At 47.2% G+C, this 24,231-nt stretch overlaps 1 protein-coding gene across 2 annotated transcripts in view; it reads left to right on the top strand.

Annotated features, from left to right (window-relative positions):
* Window positions 1-304: 304 nt before the first annotated feature.
* LOC139567698 (septin-9-like) overlaps window positions 305-24,231 on the top strand; it is a 91,526-nt gene continuing 67,599 nt past the window's right edge. The window contains exon 1 of one of the 2 annotated variants that reach the window (XM_071389117.1): window positions 305-569. In XM_071389117.1, the coding sequence (XP_071245218.1) occupies window positions 545-569 (25 nt within the window). In that variant the 5' untranslated portion in view covers window positions 305-544. Of the gene's footprint in view, window positions 570-19,745; window positions 19,848-24,231 lie in introns of those variants that run through there. The other variant, XM_071389118.1, reaches the window with a different exon arrangement.

Raw genomic sequence — 24,231 nt, 5'->3', positions numbered from 1 at the left:
CCTCAATCTTCCATGTAATGGTCAGTAGAGCGACATTTTGGAGACGCCAATGAGCTCAAACAAATGTATTCAACAACCTATAGGTCAACAACTTATGACGGCGTCTCTGCGACCTCTCTCTTCACATGGATGGATTGAATGCTTACGCACAGATGATGTCAAGCATGGAAAGCGGAACCCTAAAATAACAGCATGGTCATAAGTGGGACGTGCGTAAAAGGCACATCAACATCCATTCGTGCCACTGATGCGCGCGTGATTCCATATGCACGCTCGCGTGGTCTGAAACGTGGAGCATCCCACGAAGTGCACATCAGGCTTGGTGAAACATCCAGCGGCAATAAATAATACAGGCTAGGCTACGATAGTTAGAGTAGGCTAATCGATCGTTTGAACTGGGATACTTCGAACGGTTACGCATGAGCCGCGGCAACAGTGTGAACAGTGAAAGGACAAGCGGGATCTAGTACAAGAATACTTGGACGAATACTCAATACATTTTGGGGGGGTAACGTTGACTAATTGTCGCCCAAACGGCCAGAACATGAAGAAAAGTCCTGCGAATTCAGGTATGTTGGGAAATTCGTTATTATTGTGGAATACACTATTGTGCCCCCACCCCGCAATTTCAAGTTGCTTTATTTCCAAGAGATCTTGATGGCTTGTTATAGATGATGTGATATGTTTGAGTGCATGTCTGTCTACTGTGTATTTTCAGCACTTAGTTTGATTCCTTTGTATTTTAATTATTTTAATTTGACCCTCTTTTATACATTTCTGAATACATTTTAGTTTAATGATCTATAGGCTAGTGTTTTCCCTACATGTCTGCATGTGTACCATATGCCTGGATTTCCCTGTATTGTCATTACTTGCATGACTTGTCATTATATAAATCAAAGAGCCTATACTTTAACACAGGGAGCAGTACAGGTCAGTCACCTCTATTCCCTTTCTCTCCTTTTTATCATCAGACTTTCTACTTATATTTATTCTCTCTCTCTCTCTCTCTCTCTCTCTCTCTCTCTCTCTCTCTCTCTCTCTCTCTCTCTCTCTCTCTCTCTCTCTCTCTCTCTATCCACCTCCTTATTTTTATTTTTCTTCTCTCCCCTCCGACCAGTGTGTGTATGCAGACTGAGTGTTGTCCATCTAGAGGAGAGCCTCCTGGACTTCTCTAGCCATTAAGGCCTCTGTCTGTCCCATTATGCATCATCCCTCGGTCCGTCTCCTTCCTGCTCTCTGTGGCTGTGACATGCTGGCCCTCTCTAGGCTGTGCTCTATTAATACACATAGTGGTGTGTGTGTGTGTGTGTGTGTGTGTGTGTGTGTGTGTGTGTGTGTGTGTGTGTGTGTGTGTGTGTGTGTGTGTGTGTGTGTGTGTGTGTGTGTGTGTGTGTGTGTGTGTGTAACAGCATACCTCTGCTCACTGGCTCCTCTCAGACCCCATCTGTGCTTCCCACTAGTTCCCAACGTTCTGGACCACAGGACGGGCTCCTGGGATCAAGTGGATCAGAGAATCAGAAAATAACACATGCTGATACCACAGTGTTTTTTAGTGTGTGGGGATTCATGCTCAGATCACAGTTGGCAATACAGCACAAATGGATCAAGGACCAGGCTAAGCATCATTAAGTCAGTGTATGACCTTTCAAAGGGAAGGAGAATGGCCTTTAAAGCAGGACCTTTTCCTATATGGCATTATCCTCAGCAGTTTATGGAGTGCTATCAGTGATTATCACTGTATGTTGGCTCCTATCTCTGTTTATCATCCCCGAGCCCTGGGAGAGCTCTGATACTGATACCAACCATCTCTTAGTGGTGGTGTTGAGACAAACCAGACAGCCTGTCCCAAAACACTCACTAACCCTTCTCCTTGGGCTTATCCTTTTGATGTTAAATCTGTAGGTTGTTAGCAATATGGTGGAAGTTCTCCCACTACACTGCTGAAACCTATCCAGACCCTCCAGATCTGCTTATACTGATACCAGTGCTCTGTTTGTGAGGTGGAGACGAAACAGAGACCCACTCTGAAGGGAAACTCACCCATGGTTTTATTGCTTAGTTCAAGCATTGCATGGATGCGTGCCTGTATTTCTGAGCTGACTCTTCATGAGTTATGATCATGCTCTGTTCTAGCGGCAATTCTGGGCTTGTGTAGTTGTCACAAGTGGAGATGTTGAGAGAAATCTCTATTTCCCATCCCTGTGGTTAGTGCTGCTCTATTTCCCATCCCTGTGGTTAGCGCTGCTCTATTTCCCATCCCTGTGGTTAGCGCTGCTCTATTTCCCATCCCTGTGGTTAGCGCTACTCTATTTCCATCCCTGTGGTTAGCGCTACTCTATTTCCCATCCCTATGGTTAGCGCTGCTCTTTTTCCCATTCCTGTGGTTAGTGCTGCTCTATTTCCCATCGCTGTGGTTAGCGCTGCTCTATTTCCCATCCTTGTGGTTAGCGCTGCTCTATTTCCATCCCTGTGGTTAGCGCTGCTCTATTTCCCATCCCTGTGGTTAGCGCTGCTCTTTTCCCCATCCCTGTGGTTAGCGCTGCTCTATTTCCCATCGCTGTGGTTAGCGCTGCTCTATTTCCCATCCCTGTGGTTAGCGCTGCTCTATTTCCCATCCCTGTGGTTAGCGCTGCTCTTTTCCCCATCCCTGTGGTTAGCGCTGCTCTATTTCCCATCGCTGTGGTTAGCGCTGCTCTATTTCCCATCCCTGTGGTTAGCGCTGCTCTATTTCCATCCCTGTGGTTAGCGCTGCTCTATTTCCCATCCCTGTGGTTAGCGCTGCTCTATTTCCCATCCCTGTGGTTAGTGCTGCTCTATTTCCCATCCCTTTGGTTAGCGCTGCTCTATTTCCCATCCCTGTGGTTAGCGCTACTCTATTTCCCATCGCTGTGGTTAGCGCTGCTCTATTTCCCATCCCTGTGGTTAGCGCTGCTCTATTTCCCATCCCTGTGGTTAGCGCTGCTCTATTTCCCATCGCTGTGGTTAGCGTTACTCTATTTCCCATCCCTGTGGTTAGCGCTACTCTATTTCCCATCCCTGTGGTTAGCGCTGCTCTATTTCCCATCCCTGTGGTTAGCGCTACTCTATTTCCATCCCTGTGGTTAGCGCTACTCTATTTCCCATCCCTATGGTTAGCGCTGCTCTTTTTCCCATCCCTGTGGTTAGTGCTGCTCTATTTCCCATCGCTGTGGTTAGCGCTGCTCTATTTCCCATCCTTGTGGTTAGCGCTGCTCTATTTCCATCCCTGTGGTTAGCGCTGCTCTATTTCCCATCCCTGTGGTTAGCGCTGCTCTTTTCCCCATCCCTGTGGTTAGCGCTGCTCTATTTCCCATCGCTGTGGTTAGCGCTGCTCTATTTCCCATCCCTGTGGTTAGCGCTGCTCTATTTCCCATCCCTGTGGTTAGCGCTGCTCTTTTCCCCATCCCTGTGGTTAGCGCTGCTCTATTTCCCATCGCTGTGGTTAGCGCTGCTCTATTTCCCATCCCTGTGGTTAGCGCTGCTCTATTTCCCATCGCTGTGGTTAGCGTTACTCTATTTCCCATCCCTGTGGTTAGCGCTACTCTATTTCCCATCCTTGTGGTTAGCGCGGCTCTATTTCCCATCCCTTTGGTTAGCGCTGCTCTATTTCCCATCCCTGTGGTTAGCGCTACTCTATTTCCCATCCCTGTGGTTAGCGCTGCTCTATTTTCCATCCCTGTGGTTAGCGCTGCTCTATTTCCCATCCCTGTGGTTAGCACTGCTCTATTTCCCATCCCTGTGGTTAGCGCTGCTCTATTTCCCATCCCTGTGGTTAGCGCTGCTCTATTTCCCATCGCTGTAGTTAGCGCTGCTCTATTTCCCATCCCTGTGGTTAGCGCTGCTCTATTTCCCATCCTTGTGGTTAGCGCTGCTCTATTTCCCATCGCTGTGGTTAGCGCTGCTCTATTTCCCATCCCTGTAGTTAGCGCTGCTCTATTTCCCATCCCTGTGGTTAGCGCTGCTCTATTTCCCATCCCTGTGGTTAGCGCTGCTCTATTTCCCATCCCTGTGGTTAGCGCTGCTCTATTTCCCATCCCTGTGGTTAGCGCTGCTCTATTTCCCATCGCTGTAGTTAGCGCTGCTCTATTTCCCATCCCTGTGGTTAGCGCTGCTCTATTTCCCATCCCTGTGGTTAGTGCTGCTCTATTTCCCATCCCTGTGGTTAGCGCTGCTTTTGCATCGCTGTGTAACAGCGGGGGGTTCTTCTCTCTCATCTACTCTCCTCCTCAGTCTTCCATTACTAACAACCAGTGAACATAGATATTATTCAATATTTTCTTCCACACAGAGGAAGACTTTTGTTTTGTGTCTGATGTCTCCTATGAAGGCAAGGCCAGGGAGTCTTCATCTGGACAGAGGCCTCTGTCTGTCTGTCTGGGATACACATTGAGAACTAATGGGCTGGATGTACCTATGTTGTTGCCTATTTCCCAGTAACAAACTCCAAATGAAAGCGTGGTGGGGGCTCAGCTGAGTAAATGCACTCCCCATCTCTCCCTCTGTACACGTGAGCGAAACCAGTCAGCTGCACTGTACACTGACTCCTCTCAGGATTTGTCCGCACACTGAATGGACCTTTTGTGCTAAGGAGTTGCTCAAGGGGGTGTTATGAACTTGTTACACTTGCTATTTTTTGATGCTGGCCTCCATAATGAAGTGGGTGTCAGGTCTCTAATGTGCATTAGCAGCACGCCTTTCAAAGACTTAATAGCAAATCAAATGGTTCGGTGAAGCGTAACGTCCCCATCAGCATGATTTGTCATCACGAAAATCGTTATCCTGACCTACAGCGTTTTACATCCTAGTCTTCAGCTAAGTTAGTACTAACAGGAAAGAGAGACCAGAAATAAATGTATTGTTAGTGCGTATGAGTTACTAATCTGTAACAGTGTTTGTGTTTGTCAGATTATCTGTGTGTGGCGTAGTCGTCCCTAATGGGGCAGCACTCCCGGTGATGTCATTGATGTGAGGAAGTGACAAAATTATCTCAGTCCTGTGTACAGTATTTGGCCTAAGGAGGCCCCCCCCCCCAGCAGATGTCGCATCGGGGTCAACTGGGACCGCTAGGCATCTCTGGTTCCTGGGCACAGACAGTTGAAAGTAGGGCAGAGTCTCTCAACTCTGGTCCAGGGTACCCCCACACACAGGGAGTGCAGGCTTTTGTTCAAGCCAAACACTAACTCTTGAATCAATTAATCAACGAGACATTGACCAGTTGATTCAGGTGTGTAAGTGCTGAATCAGATTAGTGCTGGGCTGGAACAAATGCCTGAATACTGTGTGAGTGTCCCTGGACCAGAATTGAGCAACACCCTTGTAAAGGGATGCTGTGTATCAACCCTCCGTGTGGCTGGACGAGTTGAGCAACCCTGTATGTAATAAGGAACTTTGTATCTAGTTTTTCTCATTAGGCTCCAGTGTGTCAGCTATCCTCCTACTCAGTAGCACAATGTCAGATCCAGGTCCCGTAGTGACCAAGCAACAGATGAGGAGTCAATACTGCTCTTTATGTCTCCTTAACAATGCTGCCTTATAGTGAAGCCAGCTCGTTCCCTGAGTCTGAGACACTCTGTACTGGACCAAACCCAACTCACTGTGGATAGTGCTTCCAATGGTTCACTGAGTTCAGCATGGTGCTGGCAACTCAATGGTTGTGGATTAGATTTCCCTCATGGGCCATTGTTTTTAATGTTCATCCTGTGTCATTGTTAATGTTGACTATTCTGTCTCTTTAGAATAAAGTGTCTGCTAAGTGACCTATTAAGCTCTCTCGTTGATGAGTATCACACCAGAACTCCCACTCAGAAAAACCCACTACTTAGCCTATGGTTCTCAAAGGGACTTGGTGTTCTGTGAATTTGCGTATCCGCACAAATGGTTCTATCTCCATTTCCTGCTGGAGAAGCTTTAAGCTTTCATTAGCCTAATCTTAAGCCCCCCCCCCATAGGAAGTAACCCATTACTTATTATGGCTCATTTGTCTCCAGTCTCCCCAGGTCCAGATGCCTCTATGATTAGCCTCGCTGTGCAGGAATGCCCACTGACGTTTTGTTTTCGGAATGCCGTCAAACCGCTGGAAATACTGTGGTGCGCTCTATGACATCATTAGCCAGTGTGTCAGAGTTCAGCTATATATAGGGTTGTTGATTTGTGTAACACGGATGATATTTCAGCTTAAAGCCTAGTCCCCCCCCCCCCCCCCACACACACACACACTGAAAACAGGACACTGAAAACAGGGCCATGTCACTACGGCTTAGGGTGATGGGCAGTCTTCTAGTGTTATCCATTATTTAGTTATATAACTTATATAAAACACACACACCTTCTGTTGAGAGCAGATGTCATTAACATAGCATGACTAATGAGCTAGTCATTATTGCCATGCAGATTAGCTTGTAAACATAATGTGGACAGTCATATTAGGGGGTAATCAAGAGAAAAGTTTTTTTCCCCAAAACTGTTTATTGAATTTCCGCAAATGCATTAAAAACAGTAATAGCATGTGTTTTTAAAAGAGTCGATTTTAAGGTACTATGGTAGGTAATGTGGATGGCCATGTCAATTAATAGTTGCATAATGTCTCAGTAGAAGCCACGTAGGGCATATTTAACACTCTGTGGTCTTGTATTTATCTGGGAGTGCTCTGTGACCAAACTCCAAATGCACAGACACTACCACAGCGCTCGTGTGTGTGTGTGTGTGTGTGTGTGTGTGTGTGTGTGTGTGTGTGTGTGTGTGTGTGTGTGTGTGTGTGTGTGTGTGTGTGTGTGTGTGTGTGTGTGTGTGTGTGTGTGTGTGTGTGTGTGTGTGTGTGTGTGTGTGTGTGTGTGTGTGTGTGGAATCCCAAAACACACATTATTGTTGACTACCTAGCCCTCAGTCTTGTTTGTCCATGCACTCTGTACCCTGCTGTGTGTTACGCAGTACTTAGTGAATTGATAAGGCATCCAAGCCACTGTTGATGATTCATTTTCTCAATGTCAACATGTGTCAGTATTTAACTCCATCTGTCAGTTCAAAATGCTAAGTGTGGTTCTGACCTGGGCATTTTATAGCCTGAGTCCAAGATCTGTTTGTGCTGTCTTGCCAACTCCCTTGCTATGAGTGTCACGCCAAACAAGTTGGAACACAAACAGATCAGAGACTCAGGCTAGGTCTGGGCTATGTAGAGCCGGAGACTCCTGGGCCTGGACCCGACACTATGAGGATATATTCCATTCTGGCCTGTCTGCTGCCAGCTTCCTCCAGGCTCTAATTACTACCTTATGGTGAGGAAATATCCAGCAGATGTCCCAGTACTACCACAGCCACGCTGGGAAGGACAGACAGACGGACTGCAGTCCAAGCACTTTTTCAACACTTTGATTTAACATCTTACTGACCTGGAATTGGAGTTGTGGGTTGTCAGACTTTTGGAAAGAAAAAAGTCTGTCTTTGAGTTAGAGTTGAGAAATGATTGTCCTGAGGGGATTAGATATTATCTACAATCTGTTTTGTACTGTGAGCAGCCATTCCCAGAGTAATTACTCAGCCTTTGGGACATGACTTATTCAGCTATATATTGGCCATGAAATTCATTCTCTATTTGGTTATGAACTGGGAAGTGTAACTTCTCTCTCTGACTGGTTTACACCAGGTCATCTTTAACCAATGAAAACCATGAGAAATTGATAGCAAACAGAAACGTCAAAGACCAAATCTAATCACTGTCTTATTGAACGCAGGCCTTGCTCATTAACTCAACCACACTGACTCCGCATAATCACAATCTCAATCCGCGTCTTTACACCGGGTCAATTCCCCCAAAGCCCCAGTGAGCCCCACTCACGCATCCCCTCTCCCTCAGCATTTGGACACCATCAGTGGGGAATATGTGGATGGGATTGGGGATGAGCATGTGGCTGCCATCAAGAGCAGAGAGAATCGGGTGATTGGATCAAATCAAGGTCCCTCAATCAGGCAGTGTGTGTGTGTGTGTGTGTGTGTGTGTGTGTGTGTGTGTGTGTGTGTGTGTGTGTGTGTGTGTGTGTGTGTGTGTGTGTGTGTGTGTGTGTGTGTGTGTGTGTGTGTGTGTGTGTGTGTGTGTGTGTGTGTGTGTGTGTGTGTGTGTGTGTGTGTGTGTCATAGGCCCTAGATTAACAGCTGCTGGATGTGTCGTAGCAGGGTGGCAGATAGAAATGAATATGTCTAGCTTATCGATTCCTGAATGTTGTGAATGAATCCCAGGCCAGCAGGTCTGGTTGTAAAAGCAGGGCAGTAGACTCATGAGAAGGACAGGCCTGTCTGTGTCTAACAGAGAATAGGGGAGCTGCGCTGTGTAGCGCTGAGATGAGGTCATAGATTGTGGCTGCAGTGACAAATCGGGCACAGTCTGTTTTATTTTCTCTCCCTCGCTCCCCCTTTATTCTGCATCATCCGCTCTTACTGTAGGTTTAGAAAGACGGTCTAAAATTGTGTGTGTGTGTGTGTGTGTGTGTGTGTGTGTGTGTGTGTGTGTGTGTGTGTGTGTGTGTGTGTGTGTGTGTGTGTGTGTGTGTGTGTGTGTGTGTGTGTGATTATGCCTGTGTGTATATCATCGGCCCCCCGAGGCCCTTCCCCAGATGTGCAGAAGACATGCTCCTGCAGAGGGAATCTCCTGATCTCTCCTCCTCCTATCCTCCCTTTTACCTTAACTCCTTTCTTCTTCCTGTCCATTTACATTCAGTCCTTTCACTACCTCCTCCTCTCTTTTCTCTTCCCACTCATCTTTTATCTCCTGACTGTTCTTTCTCCTTCATAGTGCATCACCGCCCCATAAGCATGTCTATACTAGTGGTCCGCTGTGTGCTGGTCCAGTCTTTGACTCTTATGTAACTAAATGTAGCATGTCGGGGTCAGGCGATCAAGTGACGGCTTACATTTAATGTGAACCCTTCGGCTCACCATGCAACGTCAGTCACCGTGTAGGCTACAGCTTTTTGGGGCTTGTGTGTTTGGTCTTGCATGGGTGCTTTTGTGTACATGGCTGTCTGTGTTCTATGCCCATCTGCCCTACTGCACAACGTGTGTGTGTGTGTGTGTGTGTGTGTGTGTGTGTGTGTGTATGTGTGTGTGTGTGTGTGTGTGTGTGTGTGTGTGTGTGTGTGTGTGTGTGTGTGTGTGTGTGTGTGTGTGTGTGTGTGTGTGTGTGTGTGTGTGTGTGTGTGTGTGTGTGTGTGTGTGTGTGTGTGTGTGTGTACAGGATGTACGGTCATGCGAGAGGAATCTGCTCTGGATAACAGCCTTTCTCCCCAGGCTGGGTGGTGATGGTGGTGTGTGTGTCTGCATATGAGTGTGTTTGTATGTGTGTGCATGCGTGCACATGTGTATGTGCGTGTATAAGTGTGTGTGTGTGCATACGTGCGCGTGTGTGCATACATGCACGTGTCTGCATATGTGTGTTTGTGTGCATACATGCGCGTGTGTATGTGTGTGTGCATACATGCGCCTGTGTATGTGTGTGTGCATACATGCGCCTGTGTGTGTGCATGCGTGCATGTGTGTGTGCATATGTGCGTGTGTGTGTGTGCATACGTGGGTGTGTGTGCATACGTGCATGTGTGTGCACATGTGTGTTTGTATGCATACATGCGCTTGTGTATGTGTGTGTGCATACATGCGCCTGTGTGTGTGCGCCTGTGTGTGTGTGCATACGTGCGCGCGTGTGTGTGTATACGTGCGCTTGTGTGTGTGTGTGTGTGCATACGTGCCCGCGTGTGTGTGTGCGTGTATATGTGTGTGTGTGCGTGCGCGTGTGGGTGTGCATACGTGCGTGTGTGTGCATACGTGAATGTGTGTGCATACGTGTGTTTGTGTCCATGCATACGTGCGCGTGTGTGCATACTTGGGCGCGTGTGTGCATATGGGCGCGTGTGTGCATACGTGCGCGTGTGTGCATACGTGCGTGTGTGTGTGCATACGTGTGTGTGTGTGCGCGTGTGTGTGTGCATACATGGCAGAACACTGACATTCCTGTCATGCAGGAAATCACGCACAGAACAAGCAGTATGGCTGGTGGCATTGTCATGCTGTAGGGTCATGTCAGGATGAGCCTGCAGGAAGGGTACCACATGAGGGAGGAGGATGTCTTCCCTGTAACGCACAGCGCTGAGATTGCCTGCAATGACAACAAGCTCAGTCCGATGATGCTGTGACACACCTGCATGTTCATTAATTGTTTATGGTTCATTAAACAAGCATGGGAAACAGTGTTTAAACCATTTACAATGAAGATCTGTGAAGTTATTGGGATTTTTACGAATTATCTTTGAAAGACAGGGTCCTGAAAAAGGGATGTTTCTTTTTTTGCAGAGTTATTATTATCATTATTCCAGTCGTTTACCGCTCTCATTGTCGGAGTGGACACGTTGTTTGCAGAGCGCATAACCTATACTACACTTGTAAGAAACACATTTTGGTTTCTTTCATTCCGTTTACGAGTTCTGTCAATTTAGTCATTTACAGGAGCACTCCAAACAAAAGACAATGTTGAGTAAGAACGTGCACCTGATTACGAATAGAAGTAGGCCGGCCTATAGGCTTCTCAAAGTAATGTTTTCTTCACCTCAAAGCAAAGTCTGTTTTTACATCCATTGAGACTAACAATTGTTTCTCAATGTATTTGAAAAATCTTTCCAGTTCTCTCCCTTTTTGATAACCACTCAGTGTGAAAGGAAAAATGTCATGCTCTGTCTGTGTCACGATCGTCGTAAGGAAAGGACCAAGGTGCAGCGTGGTAGGCGTACATTTTTTCTTTTAATAAATGAACACCGAACAAAAAACAACAAAACGAACAAACGAAACGTGAAGCTATACAACTAGCGCTGACAGGCAACTAAACATAGACAAGATCCCACAAACACAAATGAGGAAATGGCTACCTAAATATGATCCCCAATCAGAGACAACGATAAACAGCTGCCTCTGATTGGGAACCATATCAGGCCACCATAGAAATACAATATTACCTAGATGACCCACCCAAGTTACTATCACACCCCAACCAACACAGAGAAAAAACAGCTTACTATGGTCAGGGCGTGACAGTCTGATCCAGTGGAAGCATCATAAAATAGGCCTACCTGATTACTACTTATCCCTTGCACAAATACCCTACAGCTGATGGCATAGAATATTTTATACAATGTTGCAAGGAGCTCCAGGCCAGACCCAAGTTAAGAGTTAATACAATGTTTCAAGTTTGTTGCAGACAGGCCATGTGTAGACACTGCAGGCTGCAATGTTTTTATTTGTTGGCTTTATAGGCTATTTTTACATAGTTGGCAATAGAAGATACTTTTGAAGTTTATATCATTTTCATATAGAATTGGATAGAATTTTGATGTACCACATGACAATGATTTTGAGATACGAAGACATTATTATGAATAAAATGAAATTGTTCCATGACAAATGTGAATATGGAAACCATAACTGGTACACAGATCAGTAAAAATTGTAATATAAATTGGCATTCCATGTGAGAAAGTTGGCCGACTCCTCGTGTAGCCTATTACCAGCAACTTCAGGAGAGTAACAGCAGAATCTGCGAAAGCCAGCGGGAGTTGGATGGTTGGGACAGGTTAAGGTTTTTTCTTCTGGTTATCTTGATCTCTGGCTCCTTCTTGAGTCATTTGTGTCTTATTTCATCAAACAGTGAGCTTAAAGCATCAGACAAGCTCAATGCATATAAAGTGGATTTTATTAAAACACATAAGGTGTGTCTATCACAGGAGGTAAGTGGCACCTTAATTGGGGAGGACGGGCTAGTGGTAATGGCTGGAGTAATGGCTGGTTTCCATATGTTTGATGCCATTCCATTCACTCTGTTCCAGCCATTATTATGAGACATCTTCCCCTCAGCAGCCTCCACTGGCGTCTATATATGGGACAAAATATATTGGTCGAAAGAACAGATGACTCTAGGTCGACCAAGATTTTTTTGTTGTTGGGGACAGCCCTAGTGTGGTGGGAGGTTCTCCTCTAGCAGGCAGGTTTGGATTATGTAGAGGGTAGGTGGTGAAACGTATGAGTGAAACCATCTCTCTACAGCTAGACACTGGAGCTGATCTCTCTCCTCTCTCTACAGCTAGACACTGGAGCTAGTCTCTCTCTCTCCTCTCTCTACAGATAGACGCTGGAGCTGGTCTCTCTCGCTCTCCTCTCTCTACAGATAGATGCTGGAGCTGGTCTCTCTCGCTCTCCTCTCTCAACAGATGGACGCTGGAGCTAGTCTCTCTCTCTCCTCTCTCTACAGATAGACGCTGGAGCTGGTCTCTCTCGCTCTCCTCTCTCTACAGATAGATGCTGGAGCTGGTCTCTCTCGCTCTCTTCTCTCTACAGATGGACGCTGGAGCTGGTCTCTCTCTCTCCTCTCTACAGCTGGATGCTGGAGCTAGTCTCTCTCTCCTCTCTCTACAGATAGACGCTGGAGCTGGTCTCGCTCCTCTCTCTACATATAGATGCTGGAGCTGGTCTCTCTCTCCTCTCTCTACAGATGGACGCTGGAGCTGGTCTCTCTCTCTCTCCTCTCTCTACAGATAGACGCTGGAGCTGGTCTCTCTCTCTCTCTCCTCTGTCTACAGATGGACGCTGGAGCTAGTCTCTCTCTCCTCTCTCTACAGATGGACGCTGGAGCTGGTCTCTCTCTCTGCTCTCTCTACAGATGGACGCTGGAGCTGGTCTCTCTCTCTCTCCTCTCTCTACAGATAGACGCTGGAGCTGGTCTCTCTCTCTCTCTCCTCTGTCTACAGATGGACGCTGGAGCTAGTCTCTCTCTCCTCTCTCTACAGATGGACGCTGGAGCTGGTCTCTCTCTCTGCTCTCTCTACAGATGGACGCTGGAGCTGGTCTCTCTCTCTGCTCTCTCTACAGATAGACGCTGGAGCTGGTCTCTCTCTCCTCTCTCTACAAATGGACGCTGGAGCTGGTCTCTCTCTCCTATCTCTACAGATGGACGCTGGAGCTGGTCTCTCTCTCCTCTCTCTCCTCTCTCTACAGATGGACGCTGGAGCTAGTCTCTCTCTCCTCTCTTTACAGATGGACGCTGGAGCTAGTCTCTCTCTCCTCTCTACAGATGGACGCTGGAGCTAGTCTCTCTCTCCTCTCTCTACAGATGGACGCTGGAGCTGGTCTCTCTCTCTGCTCTCTCTACAGATGGACGCTGGAGCTGGTCTCTCTCTCTGCTCTCTCTACAGATAGACGCTGGAGCTGGTCTCTCTCTCCTCTCTCTACAAATGGACGCTGGAGCTGGTCTCGCTCTCCTCTCTCTACAGATGGACACTGGAGCTGGTCTCCCTCCTCAATTAGGTCTCACCATGGAGCCACTACAGTACAGCCCTGTTGAGGCTTATAGTAAACCAACGTTGAATCAGACCTGGCTTACCGTACGTAGCACCACTGTTTAAATACCGTACACATATCACAAATCAAAACGTGTGACACCAAAAGATACTGTTGTTTTGTTAGTTGCCTGAGTGTCACAAATAGGAAGTCACAGATTGTCACGGGTGTTTCTGTGTGTGTGTTTGTGCGTGTGGTCGCGAGCGTGCCTGCTTGCATGAGTCTGTGTGAAAGAGACCACAGTGCTTTTGGGCTCAGGCCAAGGTTCTGACTCTGTCTCGCCTGACCAGCTGAGCACTGACTAGGTCCAGGGTAGACCGGGTTAGTGCTGCCATTTGGCTGCCCTAAAGAGTTCTCCTTAATTAAAACATGTCATAAGCAGTCACTGCATTCCATTAACTTTGTTATTGCTCAACAGCTTTAACAGCCTTAAAACCGGGCCTCTATTTTTGACAGACTTGGGTAACATTGACAAGAAGTTGGAAGTTGGCTTCTTCCTTATGACTGAGTTCCTCTTTAATAAAGGTGAAAATGTATCCAGAGTGTAGCTCTGATCTGTTTCTTTGTGTGACCTTCAGTAACCACACAGTGTGTGTGTGTGTTTGTGTGTGTGAGCGCACGCATGGACACACCAACATACACATATGGACACACACCTACAAATCTACACACACCCCTATCCCTCCATCCAGTCCCTCTACTCCCCCACACAGACATATGGCCATATGACTTGAAGAGTGGGGGAGTGAGGAGAGCCAGAGGAAGGAGGTGCAGCAGAGGTGGAGAGACATACAACTCCACAGAGCTGGTTTGGGTTAGAAGGGACCCTAGATAACGGCTTTCTGTTAAAAGGGCTATGTAGATACAGATAACCCCACTGCTCATCCATGCCTGTCTCATTCCCACTAGGCTCCAGTGTGTGTGTGTAGATTGGGGTGTTTGTGTGTGTCCCATCTGTTGGCCATGAGGCACCCTTTCATGACTGGTTCCAACTTCCTTGGGTCCCTCCATACAGTAGATGAAGCTATTTAAAAAGAGGATCTTACAAGACAGAGGGAAAACCCAGAGAATGTTATTATGAATGTTTGTGAACTCACTTCTGATCACACGCTTTGGCAGAGAGACTGCAAAGTTTGGCTCCGGTTGAAGTTTTTGACAACGTACAACAAATCCCCGTCGACACGTACACCATCCCCAGCCCCGTCTCTTGTATCATCACCTCACCTCAGATAAAGCCGGGCGTTTGTCATCGGGGCGAGCCAAGAGAAACAACTTGCCCTATCGCAACTGTAGCATATCACTGTCCTCACCCAGCCGCGGTTCCTGTAGACTAAACTAAAACAGCCCAGGACAGGTCACATTCACCTGAAAGAGCCAAAGGGTTTGTCTCCAATCATGTTTACGCTAAAGCTATCTAGATAGCTAAGTCGCTATCTCTGGCTAGCTAAAGGCGCTAACTCTGCACTATCTAGGGAGGGATTGGATGTCCCTTTGAGAACAAATGGAAAGGGAAGTGAAGTGCTTGTAACTTGGGCTGCGTGTGTTTGTTTGGCCGTTTTCTCGCCCAGCCGGCAGCTCGCTAAGTGACCCTTGACCTCTCCTGAGAGCAAGGTGGAGGGTCAGAGGCCAGAGTGCGTCCTGCTCTCCTGGCGTCAGGGGAGGGGTTGGAAAGGGAGTGGGGTTAGGGGTGGGCACTATGGAATGCTCCAGGTCTGTTAAGTGACTCCAGTGTTTGTTTTTCCTGATTAAACCCCAGTCAATAGAACTGGAGATACTCTGGGAGGATAGAATACACAGTCTCTGGTCAGGAAATGTTAAAGTTCCTCTATAACTCACTCAGTTGAGTGTGATGTTGTTTAGGGGTGTATTCTTCATCCGCTTACCCCACATTTACCTTGTAACCATGGCGTCTTAGAATGGTGTCGAAGGTCCCTACACATACAGTATCAGAGAGTACATTTGTGTGTGTGTGTGTGTGTGTGTGTGTGTGTGTGTGTGTGTGTGTGTGTGTGTGTGTGTGTGTGTGTGTGTGTGTGTGTGTGTGTGTGTGTGTGTGTGTGTGTGTGTGTGTGTGTGTGTGTGTGTGTGTGTGTGTGTGTGTGATTGGGCGCTGTTAAATAGAGGTAGCGGAGTGCTTGAGTTCCATGATCCTTCTAGAGAAACTTTTTTTAAAGATAGAGAGAATTTCTATATGATCAGCACATGGCCACACGGTACTAACACTGCATTATCACACAGTACTAACACTGCATTATCACACAGTACTCACGCTGCATTATCACACGGTACTCACGCTGCATTATCGCCCAGTAATAACACTGCATTGTCACACCATATTAACACTACATTATCACACAGTACTACCACTGCATTATCACACAGTGCTAGTGCTGCATTATCACACAGTATTAATGATGCATTACCACACCGTGCTAACGCTGCATTATCACACAGTGCTACCGCTGCATTATCACACCGTACTAACGCTGCATTATCGCACCGTGCTAACGCTGCATTATCACACCATACTAACACTGCATCGCCACACAGTACTAACACTGCACTATCACACAATACTAACGTTGCATTATCACACAGTACTAACACTGCACACTGCACTATCACACAATACTAACGTTGCATTATCACACAGTACTAACGTTGCATTATCACACAGTACTAATGTTGCAGTATCACACAGTGCTAACACTGCATTATCACACAGTACTAACACTGCATCCTCACACAGCGCTAACACTGCATTATCACACAGTGCTAACACTGCATCATCACACAGTGCTAACACTGCATTATCACACAGTGCTAACACTGCATTATCACACAGTACTAAAACTGCATCATCACACAGTACTAACACTGCATTATCACACAGTACTAACACTGCATCATCACACAGTACTAACATTTACATTTTACATTTAAGTCATTTAGCAGACGCTCTTATCCAGAGCGACTTACAAATTGGTGCATTCACCTTATGATATCCAGTGGAACAACCACTTTACAATAGTGCATCTAACTCTTTTAAGGGGGGGGGGTTAGAAGGATTACTTTATCCTATCCTAGGTATTCCTTAAAGAGGTGGGGTTTCAGGTGTCTCCGGAAGGTGGTGATTGACTCCGCTGACCTGGCGTCGTGAGGGAGTTTGTTCCACCATTGGGGTGCCAGAGCAGCGAACAGTTTTGACTGGGCTGAGCGGGAACTGTACTTCCTCAGAGGTAGGGAGGCGAGCAGGCCAGAGGTGGATGAACGCAGTGCCCTTGTTTGGGTGTAGGGCCTGATCAGAGCCTGAAGGTACGGAGGTGCCGTTCCCCTCACAGCTCCGTAGGCAAGCACCATGGTCTTGTAGCGGATGCGAGCTTCAACTGGAAGCCAGTGGAGAGAGCGGAGGAGCGGGGTGACGTGAGAGAACTTGGGAAAGTTGAACACCAGACGGGCTGCGGCGTTCTGGATGAGTTGTAGGGGTTTAATGGCACAGGCAGGGAGCCCAGCCAACAGCGAGTTGCAGTAATCCAGACGGGAGATGACAAGTGCCTGGATTAGGACCTGCGCCGCTTCCTGCGTGAGGCAGGGTCGTACTCTGCGAATGTTGTAGAGCATGAACCTACAGGAACGGGTCACCGCCTTGATGTTAGTTGAGAACGACAGGGTGTTGTCCAGGATCAAGCCAAGGTTCTTAGCACTCTGGGAGGAGGACACAATGGAGTTGTCAACCGTGATGGCGAGATCATGGAACGGGCAGTCCTTCCCCGGGAGGAAGAGCAGCTCCGTCTTGCCGAGGTTCAGCTTGAGGTGGTGATCCGTCATCCACACTGATATGTCTGCCAGACATGCAGAGATGCGATTCACCACCTGGTTATCAGAGGGGGGAAAGCACGTGGTGCGGAGACAGATTCTCACCACGCCACCTGGTAGGAGCGACCTGTCAGGTAGGACGCAATCCAAGCGTGGGCCGCGCCGGAGATGCCCAGCTCGGAGAGGGTGGAGAGGAGGATCTGATGGTTCACAGTATCAAAGGCAGCCGATAGGTCTAGAAGGATGAGAGCAGAGGAGAGAGAGTTAGCTTTAGCAGTGCGGAGCGCCTCCGTGACACAGAGAAGAGCAGTCTCAGTTGAATGACTAGTCTTGAAACCTGACTGATTTGGATCAAGAAGGTCATTCTGAGAGAGATAGCAGGAGAGCTGGCCAAGGACGGCACGTTCAAGAGTTTTGGAGAGAAAAGAAAGAAGGGATACTGGTCTGTAGTTGTTGACATCGGAGGGATCGAGTGTAGGTTTTTTCAGAAGGGGTGCAACTCTCGCTCTCTTGAAGACGGAAGGGACGTAGCCAGCGGTCAAGGATGAGTTGATGAGCGAGGTGAGGTAAGGGAGAAGGTCTCCGGAAATGGTCTGGAGAAGAGAGGAGGGGATAGGGTCAAGCGGGCAGGTTGTTGGGCGGCCGGCCGTCACAAGACGCGAGATTTCATCTGGAGAGAGAGGGGAGAAAGAGGACAAAGCACAGGGTAGGGCAGTGTGAGCAGAACCAGCGGTGTCGTTTGACTTAGCAAACGAGGATCGGATGTCGTCGACCTTCTTTTCAAAATGGTTGACGAAGTCATCAGCAGAGAGGGAGGAGGGGGGAGGAGGGGGAGGAGGATTCAGGAGGGAGGAGAAGGTGGCAAAGAGCTTCCTAGGGTTAGAGGCAGATGCTTGGAATTTAGAGTGGTAGAAATTGGCTTTAGCAGCAGAGACAGAAGAGGAGAATGTAGAGAGGAGGGAGTGAAAGGATGCCAGGTCCGCAGGGAGGCGAGTTTTCCTCCATTTCCGCTCGGCTGCCCGGAGCCCTGTTCTGTGAGCTCGCAATGAGTCGTCGAGCCACGGAGCAGGAGGGGAGGACCGAGCCGGCCTGGAGGATAGGGGACATAGAGAGTCAAAGGATGCAGAAAGGGAGGAGAGGAGGGTTGAGGACACTGTACTAACACTGCATTATCACACAGTACTAACACTGCATTATCCCACAGTACTAACACTGCATCATCACACAGTACTAACACTGCATTATCACACAGTACTAACACTGCATCATCACACCGTACTAACACTGTATCATCACACAGTGCTAGCACTGCATTATCACACAGTACTAATGATGCATCATCACACAGTACTAACACTGCATCATCACACAGTGCTAACACTGCATTATCACACAGTACTAACCCTGCATCATCACACAGTACTAACACTGCATTATCACACAGTACTAATGTAACGGATGTGAAATGGCTAGCTAGTTAGCGGGTACGCGCTAATAGCATTTCAATCGGTTACGTCACTTGCTCTGAGACCTGAAGTAGGGTTTCCCCTTGCTCTGCAAGGGCCGTGGCCTTTGTGGAGCGATGGGTAACGATGCTTCGTGGGCGACCGTTGTTGATGTGTGCAGAGGGTCCCTGGTTCGCGCCCGTGTCGGGGCGAGGGGACGGTTTAAAGTTATACTGTTACATTGGTGCTGTTGACCCGGATCACTGGTTGCTGCGGAAAAGGAGGAGGTTGAAAGGGGGGTGAGTGTAACGGATGTGAAATGGCTAGCTAGTTAGCGGGTACGCGCTAGTAGCGTTTCAATCAGTTACGTCACTTGCTCTGAAACCTAGAAGTAGTGTTGCACCTTGCTCTGCAAGGGCCGCGGCTTTTGTGGAGCGATGGGTAACGACGCTTCGTGGGTGTCAGTTGTCGATGTGTGCAGAGGGTCCCTGGTTCGCGCCCGTGTCGGGGCGAGGGGACGGTCTAAAGTTATACTGTTACATTGATGCTGTTGACCCGGATCACTGGTTGCTGCGGAAAAGGAGGAGGTTGAAAGGGGGGTGAGTGTAACGGATGTGAAATGGCTAGCTAGTTAGCGGGTACGCGCTAATAGCATTTCAATCGGTTACGTCACTTGCTCTGCTAATAGCATTTCAATCGGTTACGTCACTTGCTCTGAGACCTGAAGTAGGGTTTCCCCTTGCTCTGCAAGGGCCGTGGCCTTTGTGGAGCGATGGGTAACGATGCTTCGTGGGCGACCGTTGTTGATGTGTGCAGAGGGTCCCTGGTTCGCGCCCGTGTCGGGGCGAGGGGACGGTTTAAAGTTATACTGTTACACTAACACTGCATCATCACACAGTACTAACTCTACATTATCACACAGTACTAACACTGCATCATCACACAGTACTAACACTGCATTATCACACAGTACTAATGATGCATCATCACACAGTGTTAACACTGCATCATCACACAGTACTAACACTGCATTATCACGGCAGATTGAAGACATTAGACCTAAGAGGGAGGGAGGGGGAGAGAGGTGATTAAGTCAGACAGAAAAAGGGGAAGTCTTCAGCAAAAAAAGGAGAGAGAGAAAAAAGACAGACATTACATGTGGCTGAGGCTGTGAGCAAGTAATGGAGCGAGACAGAATAGCCGGTAAGTTCTGGGCTCTCAAACTTTTTTCTTCTGTGTAGTTTGGAGTCTTTTACATTGAAGAAAAGCTGCTTAATTCTCTCTTTTCTAACTCACTTGGTAACTTTAGTTTGCTGCCTTGCCTGTGTAGAGGAAGCCACGAGTCATTCGGGGTTCTGTTTGCTTAGTCGGGCAGTACAGTAGACGCTGGGGCACGCTGTCTGTCTAGTCTGCTTGCCTCACTACTGTTTTAAAGAGTTTAGGACTAACCAATTCATCTTGCTAGTGAATTCCACAAGAATATGATCATCGGCTCTAATTCTCTCCATTTTTAAGGGTTGACTTGTAATAGTTTACTCTACAGCTGGTGGTTGTCTTTGTCTCTTTCTGACACTGTCAGCTGTGAGATACTGTACGGCTGCCTTTACTGAGTGAGTGAGTGAGTGAGTGAGTGAGTGAGTGAGTGAGTGAGTGAGTGAGTGAGTGAGTGAGTGAGTGAGTGAGTGAGTGAGTGAGTGAATGAGTGAGTGAGTGAGTGAGTGAGTGAGTGAGTGAGTGAGTGAGTGAGTGAGTGAGTGAGTGAGTGAGTGAGTGAGTGAGTGAGTGAGTGAGTGAGTGAGTGAGTTTGTGACTGAGGCAATATTGAATTTGTGACTGAGGCATTGCAGTAGGATTGCATTGGATATGATGGACTAATGATTTACTACAGCTGACCCTGATGTGGGAGCTAGACTATAGACATGATTCACTCTGAATAATATCATGGCCATGCGTACAAGGGAGTTTATGCTTGGTTTCAGTCATCTGGATGAACTATGATTGATGGGAAAGTCTATTTTTAGTTATGGGATGAGGCATGAGCTCATGTCTCATGTCGTCGCTAATATGCTTTTTTTTGCGGTTGTGGCCTCCGCCAGCGTCTTTTCAGGAAAGCCTAGCACGTCCCACACACTGTGTGCTGTCAGACCGCGTGTCTTGTCATGCTGTGTCCTCCCCGCTGTTGCTCTCAGCCTCAGGGTTGATATTCCTCCACTTCCCCTGTTCGTGTCACTCTCTCTGTTTACACACAGTGCTACGACTGAAGCTATCTCTGATCCATAGATCTGCCTTATCAGGTCTTTCATTGGATTTTCAGTTTTTTGGTACGTTTTGAGTGTAGAGGGGCTTCTAAACTGGCCCGTATGGGCTCAGACTGGATTAAAACGATAAGGCTAATCCAACAGGCTTGTGGAGATTAGCGTCGGACATCAAACTGAGCGTCACTCTGAAAGTTTGCCTTCATTCAGCTGCTAATGAGATGGCTCCGCTTCAGCTCCGAGTGCATCTGATCTGCTGTGCAGACTCTGTATAGTTCTAGATTAAACCACAGGGAGGCAGTGTTGCTATGTGAGTTTTCCCTTAGCCGTCTGTCTCTGCAGGCAGTCAGTGGAGTGCACCACCATTTCACTGAGTTCTGTGAAAAGTTCCATGTGGATGATTCATATTTTGCAGACAGGGATTTCTTTCTTGTGTGAGTTGGAAGAACGTTGCAAAGTCGGACGTTGGTGGGGGCGAGGAGAAGTGTAAGGTTTTTCCACAGCTCGAGCGTTTGGTGGCAGCAGTCGCCTTTCACCCAGGAAGCCCTGGGCTGAGCAACTTCCTGTTTCTGCTCAACTCTTTATTACATTTTTTATGGGGTTGTTTTTAGATGTGTTGCTATGACAACCAACTTTCCCCCCCCAAAAAAACACTTGACTTGTTTTAAGAGTGATATGAGCTACAGTATTAAGTCTTAGCTGGACATTTTGGACCCGTGATCTGAGTCTCTGTCGCCACTCTCCGTTTTGGCTCTGCAGTGTTTCAAACCTCACTGCTATAAACCGTAGCGTCAGACCTCAGAGTTACGGCCGGGGTGTAGCCTCAATACCCTCAGCTGGGCTGGATTTAAGATAATATGTTCAATGTGATGTCTTATTGATCATCTCTACGTATGGGCAGCACATTGTGCTATACTGGCAGATAGTTGAATGTGTCTGGCTGGTGCTTCAGTGGAAAAATGAAAACCGGTGTTTAATAGTGGAATTGAGAGGAGATCAGAAATGCCATGTAACTGTCTGTATTGTGACATTTTAAATAGAGATATGATCAATACAGGATATCCTGTTGGGTGACGATCTCATCACAGCCGTGGCAGGCTATTGGTGGCTGAGGTGTGAGTTGATAGACCAGTTGAGGTCAATGCGGAGGGAGGGAGGGAGGTGGCGATGGGGCTTTGCTCTGAACACTGGTTCTTACATGCTCTGGATCAACACAAGGCCTGTTCAGTGTGTCACATGTCAGCTTACTCATCCTTCGGCTGCTGTGTGGGAATATTCCTTTGCATTAGTTTGGGTTTTGCACAATGTAAACAGTGCAGTGAATGCTGACGATAGCCAATGCAGTACCCTTAAGAGCACAACAAACACATGCAAGACTCCACTCACACACATGCACACTACCCAATGGCTAACCCCTGTAGAGGAAGTTGCAAGGCTCTTTGTGTTCCATAAAAGCAATGTACAGGATTTCCTCCATGAGTCAGCTGTCGACACTTCTACCTTCCCACCTCTCTGCGCCCTACCTTTTATTGTCTGCTAATATTATTATTTCTCTACTAGGATAAGACCGGGCCCAAAGAATATGGCCCTGGACATTGAGAACAGGAAAGTAGGAAACTGGGCGGGCAGGCTCTATGGAAGCCCCACCTTTTGGTGTTGGGAGTTTGGCTGGTACTAGGCTATTATATGGAAATGACAGAACAGGGGTCAAATCTGGGGTTAGGTTAGTCATGATATATTCGTCAATGGATACTAGTAGTCTTGAAGGTGTATCACGGCAAGGGCCAGCTCTCGTGTGACCCTTGTATGATCTACGGGTCTGACTGGGCCTTGCACCAGTGGAACATTCATTGAAGGTGTGGAAAATGCTAACGTAACGTGTAGGGAATGCTACAATAATGGTATGTTTAGATGGTACGAGGTAGACGGTAGATGGCAAAGCCGATGTCATTGTTTTCAATGAGAGCACGACAGTAAATGACGTTGAGGCTGGCCGTGAATGCCGTCAGCCGCCACGGTAGATGGGACTTGCGGCCAGAGTTCAAAAATGTAAACTTCTGCCGTCTGCCATAGCGTCGTTTTTTTACCGGATGTTGATTTGCATTGTTTGTTTACTGAAATCACCATAGCAACGCATACTATTGTGCTGACTTGCTTTTGCCTTCACCATCTTGCTTGCTTTCTTGTCTCGCTATGTTCTGTTCTTTATTTTTGTTTTATTATTTTCTATCCTGATGCCTAGTCACTTTACCCTGCCTTCATATACATATCTACCTCAAAGACCTTATTGTTATCTATCCTGATGCCTAGTCACTTTACCCTGCCTTCATGTACATATCTACCTCAAATACCTTATTATTATCTATCCTGATGCCTAGTCACTTTACCCTGCCTTCATGTACATATCTACCTCAAATACCTTATTATTATCTATCCTGATGCCTTGTCACTTTACCCTGCCTTCATGTACATATCTACCTCAAATACCTTATTATTATCTGTCCTGATGCCTTGTCACTTTACCCTGCCTTCATGTACATATCTACCTCAAATACCTTATTATTATCTGTCCTGATGCCTAGTCACTTTACCCTGCCTTCATGTACATATCTACCTCAAATACCTCGTACTACTGAACATTGATCTGGTACTGATACTCCCTGTATATAGCTCCACATTGATCTGGTACTGATACTCCCTGTATATAGCTCCACATTGATCTGGTACTGATACTCCCTGTATATAGCTACATTCTTGTGTACTTTATTTTATTCCTCTTGTGTTACTATTTTTCTTTTTATTAGAATTTCTTAAACTCTGCATTGTTTGGAAGGGCCCGTAAGTCATCATTTCACAGTAAAGTCTACACCTGTTGTATTCGGCGCCTGTGACAAATAAAATTTGATTTGATGACGACTGATATGACGTTTTGTTTTGCGTCCCTCGTCTAAATGCATCATAACGTGACATGTGAAAAGGCCCACTTCATCGCACAGTGTGTGTTTTATGCCTGATGGGCAAAGTGTGAAATGATCCAGTCAGGCTAGGAGGCCTGGCGTGTTTACGACTTCTAGTTGGACAGCTCTCTCTCGCTCTCTTGCTTTCTCTCGCTCTCTCACTCTTTCTCTGAGTTTTATTATCCCGTTTAATTACGTAGAGTTTCTCTACTCAAGCTTTTATTGAAGCCAAGTTCATTTAGCTCCGTCAATTTCATCAGCAGTCATCAGCGCAGTGTTGCCACGCTGTCTGGACCGAAAGGTCAGGACAATCACGTTTTTAAAGGTGTCATTTTAGAGAAACTGTCTAATCCCACACACACACACACACACACA

The sequence above is a fragment of the Salvelinus alpinus genome, chromosome 2 (genome assembly GCF_045679555.1).
Source record: "Salvelinus alpinus chromosome 2, SLU_Salpinus.1, whole genome shotgun sequence".
Classification (NCBI taxonomy): domain Eukaryota; kingdom Metazoa; phylum Chordata; class Actinopteri; order Salmoniformes; family Salmonidae; genus Salvelinus; species Salvelinus alpinus.
This window is presented reverse-complemented; position numbering and strand designations above follow the sequence as displayed.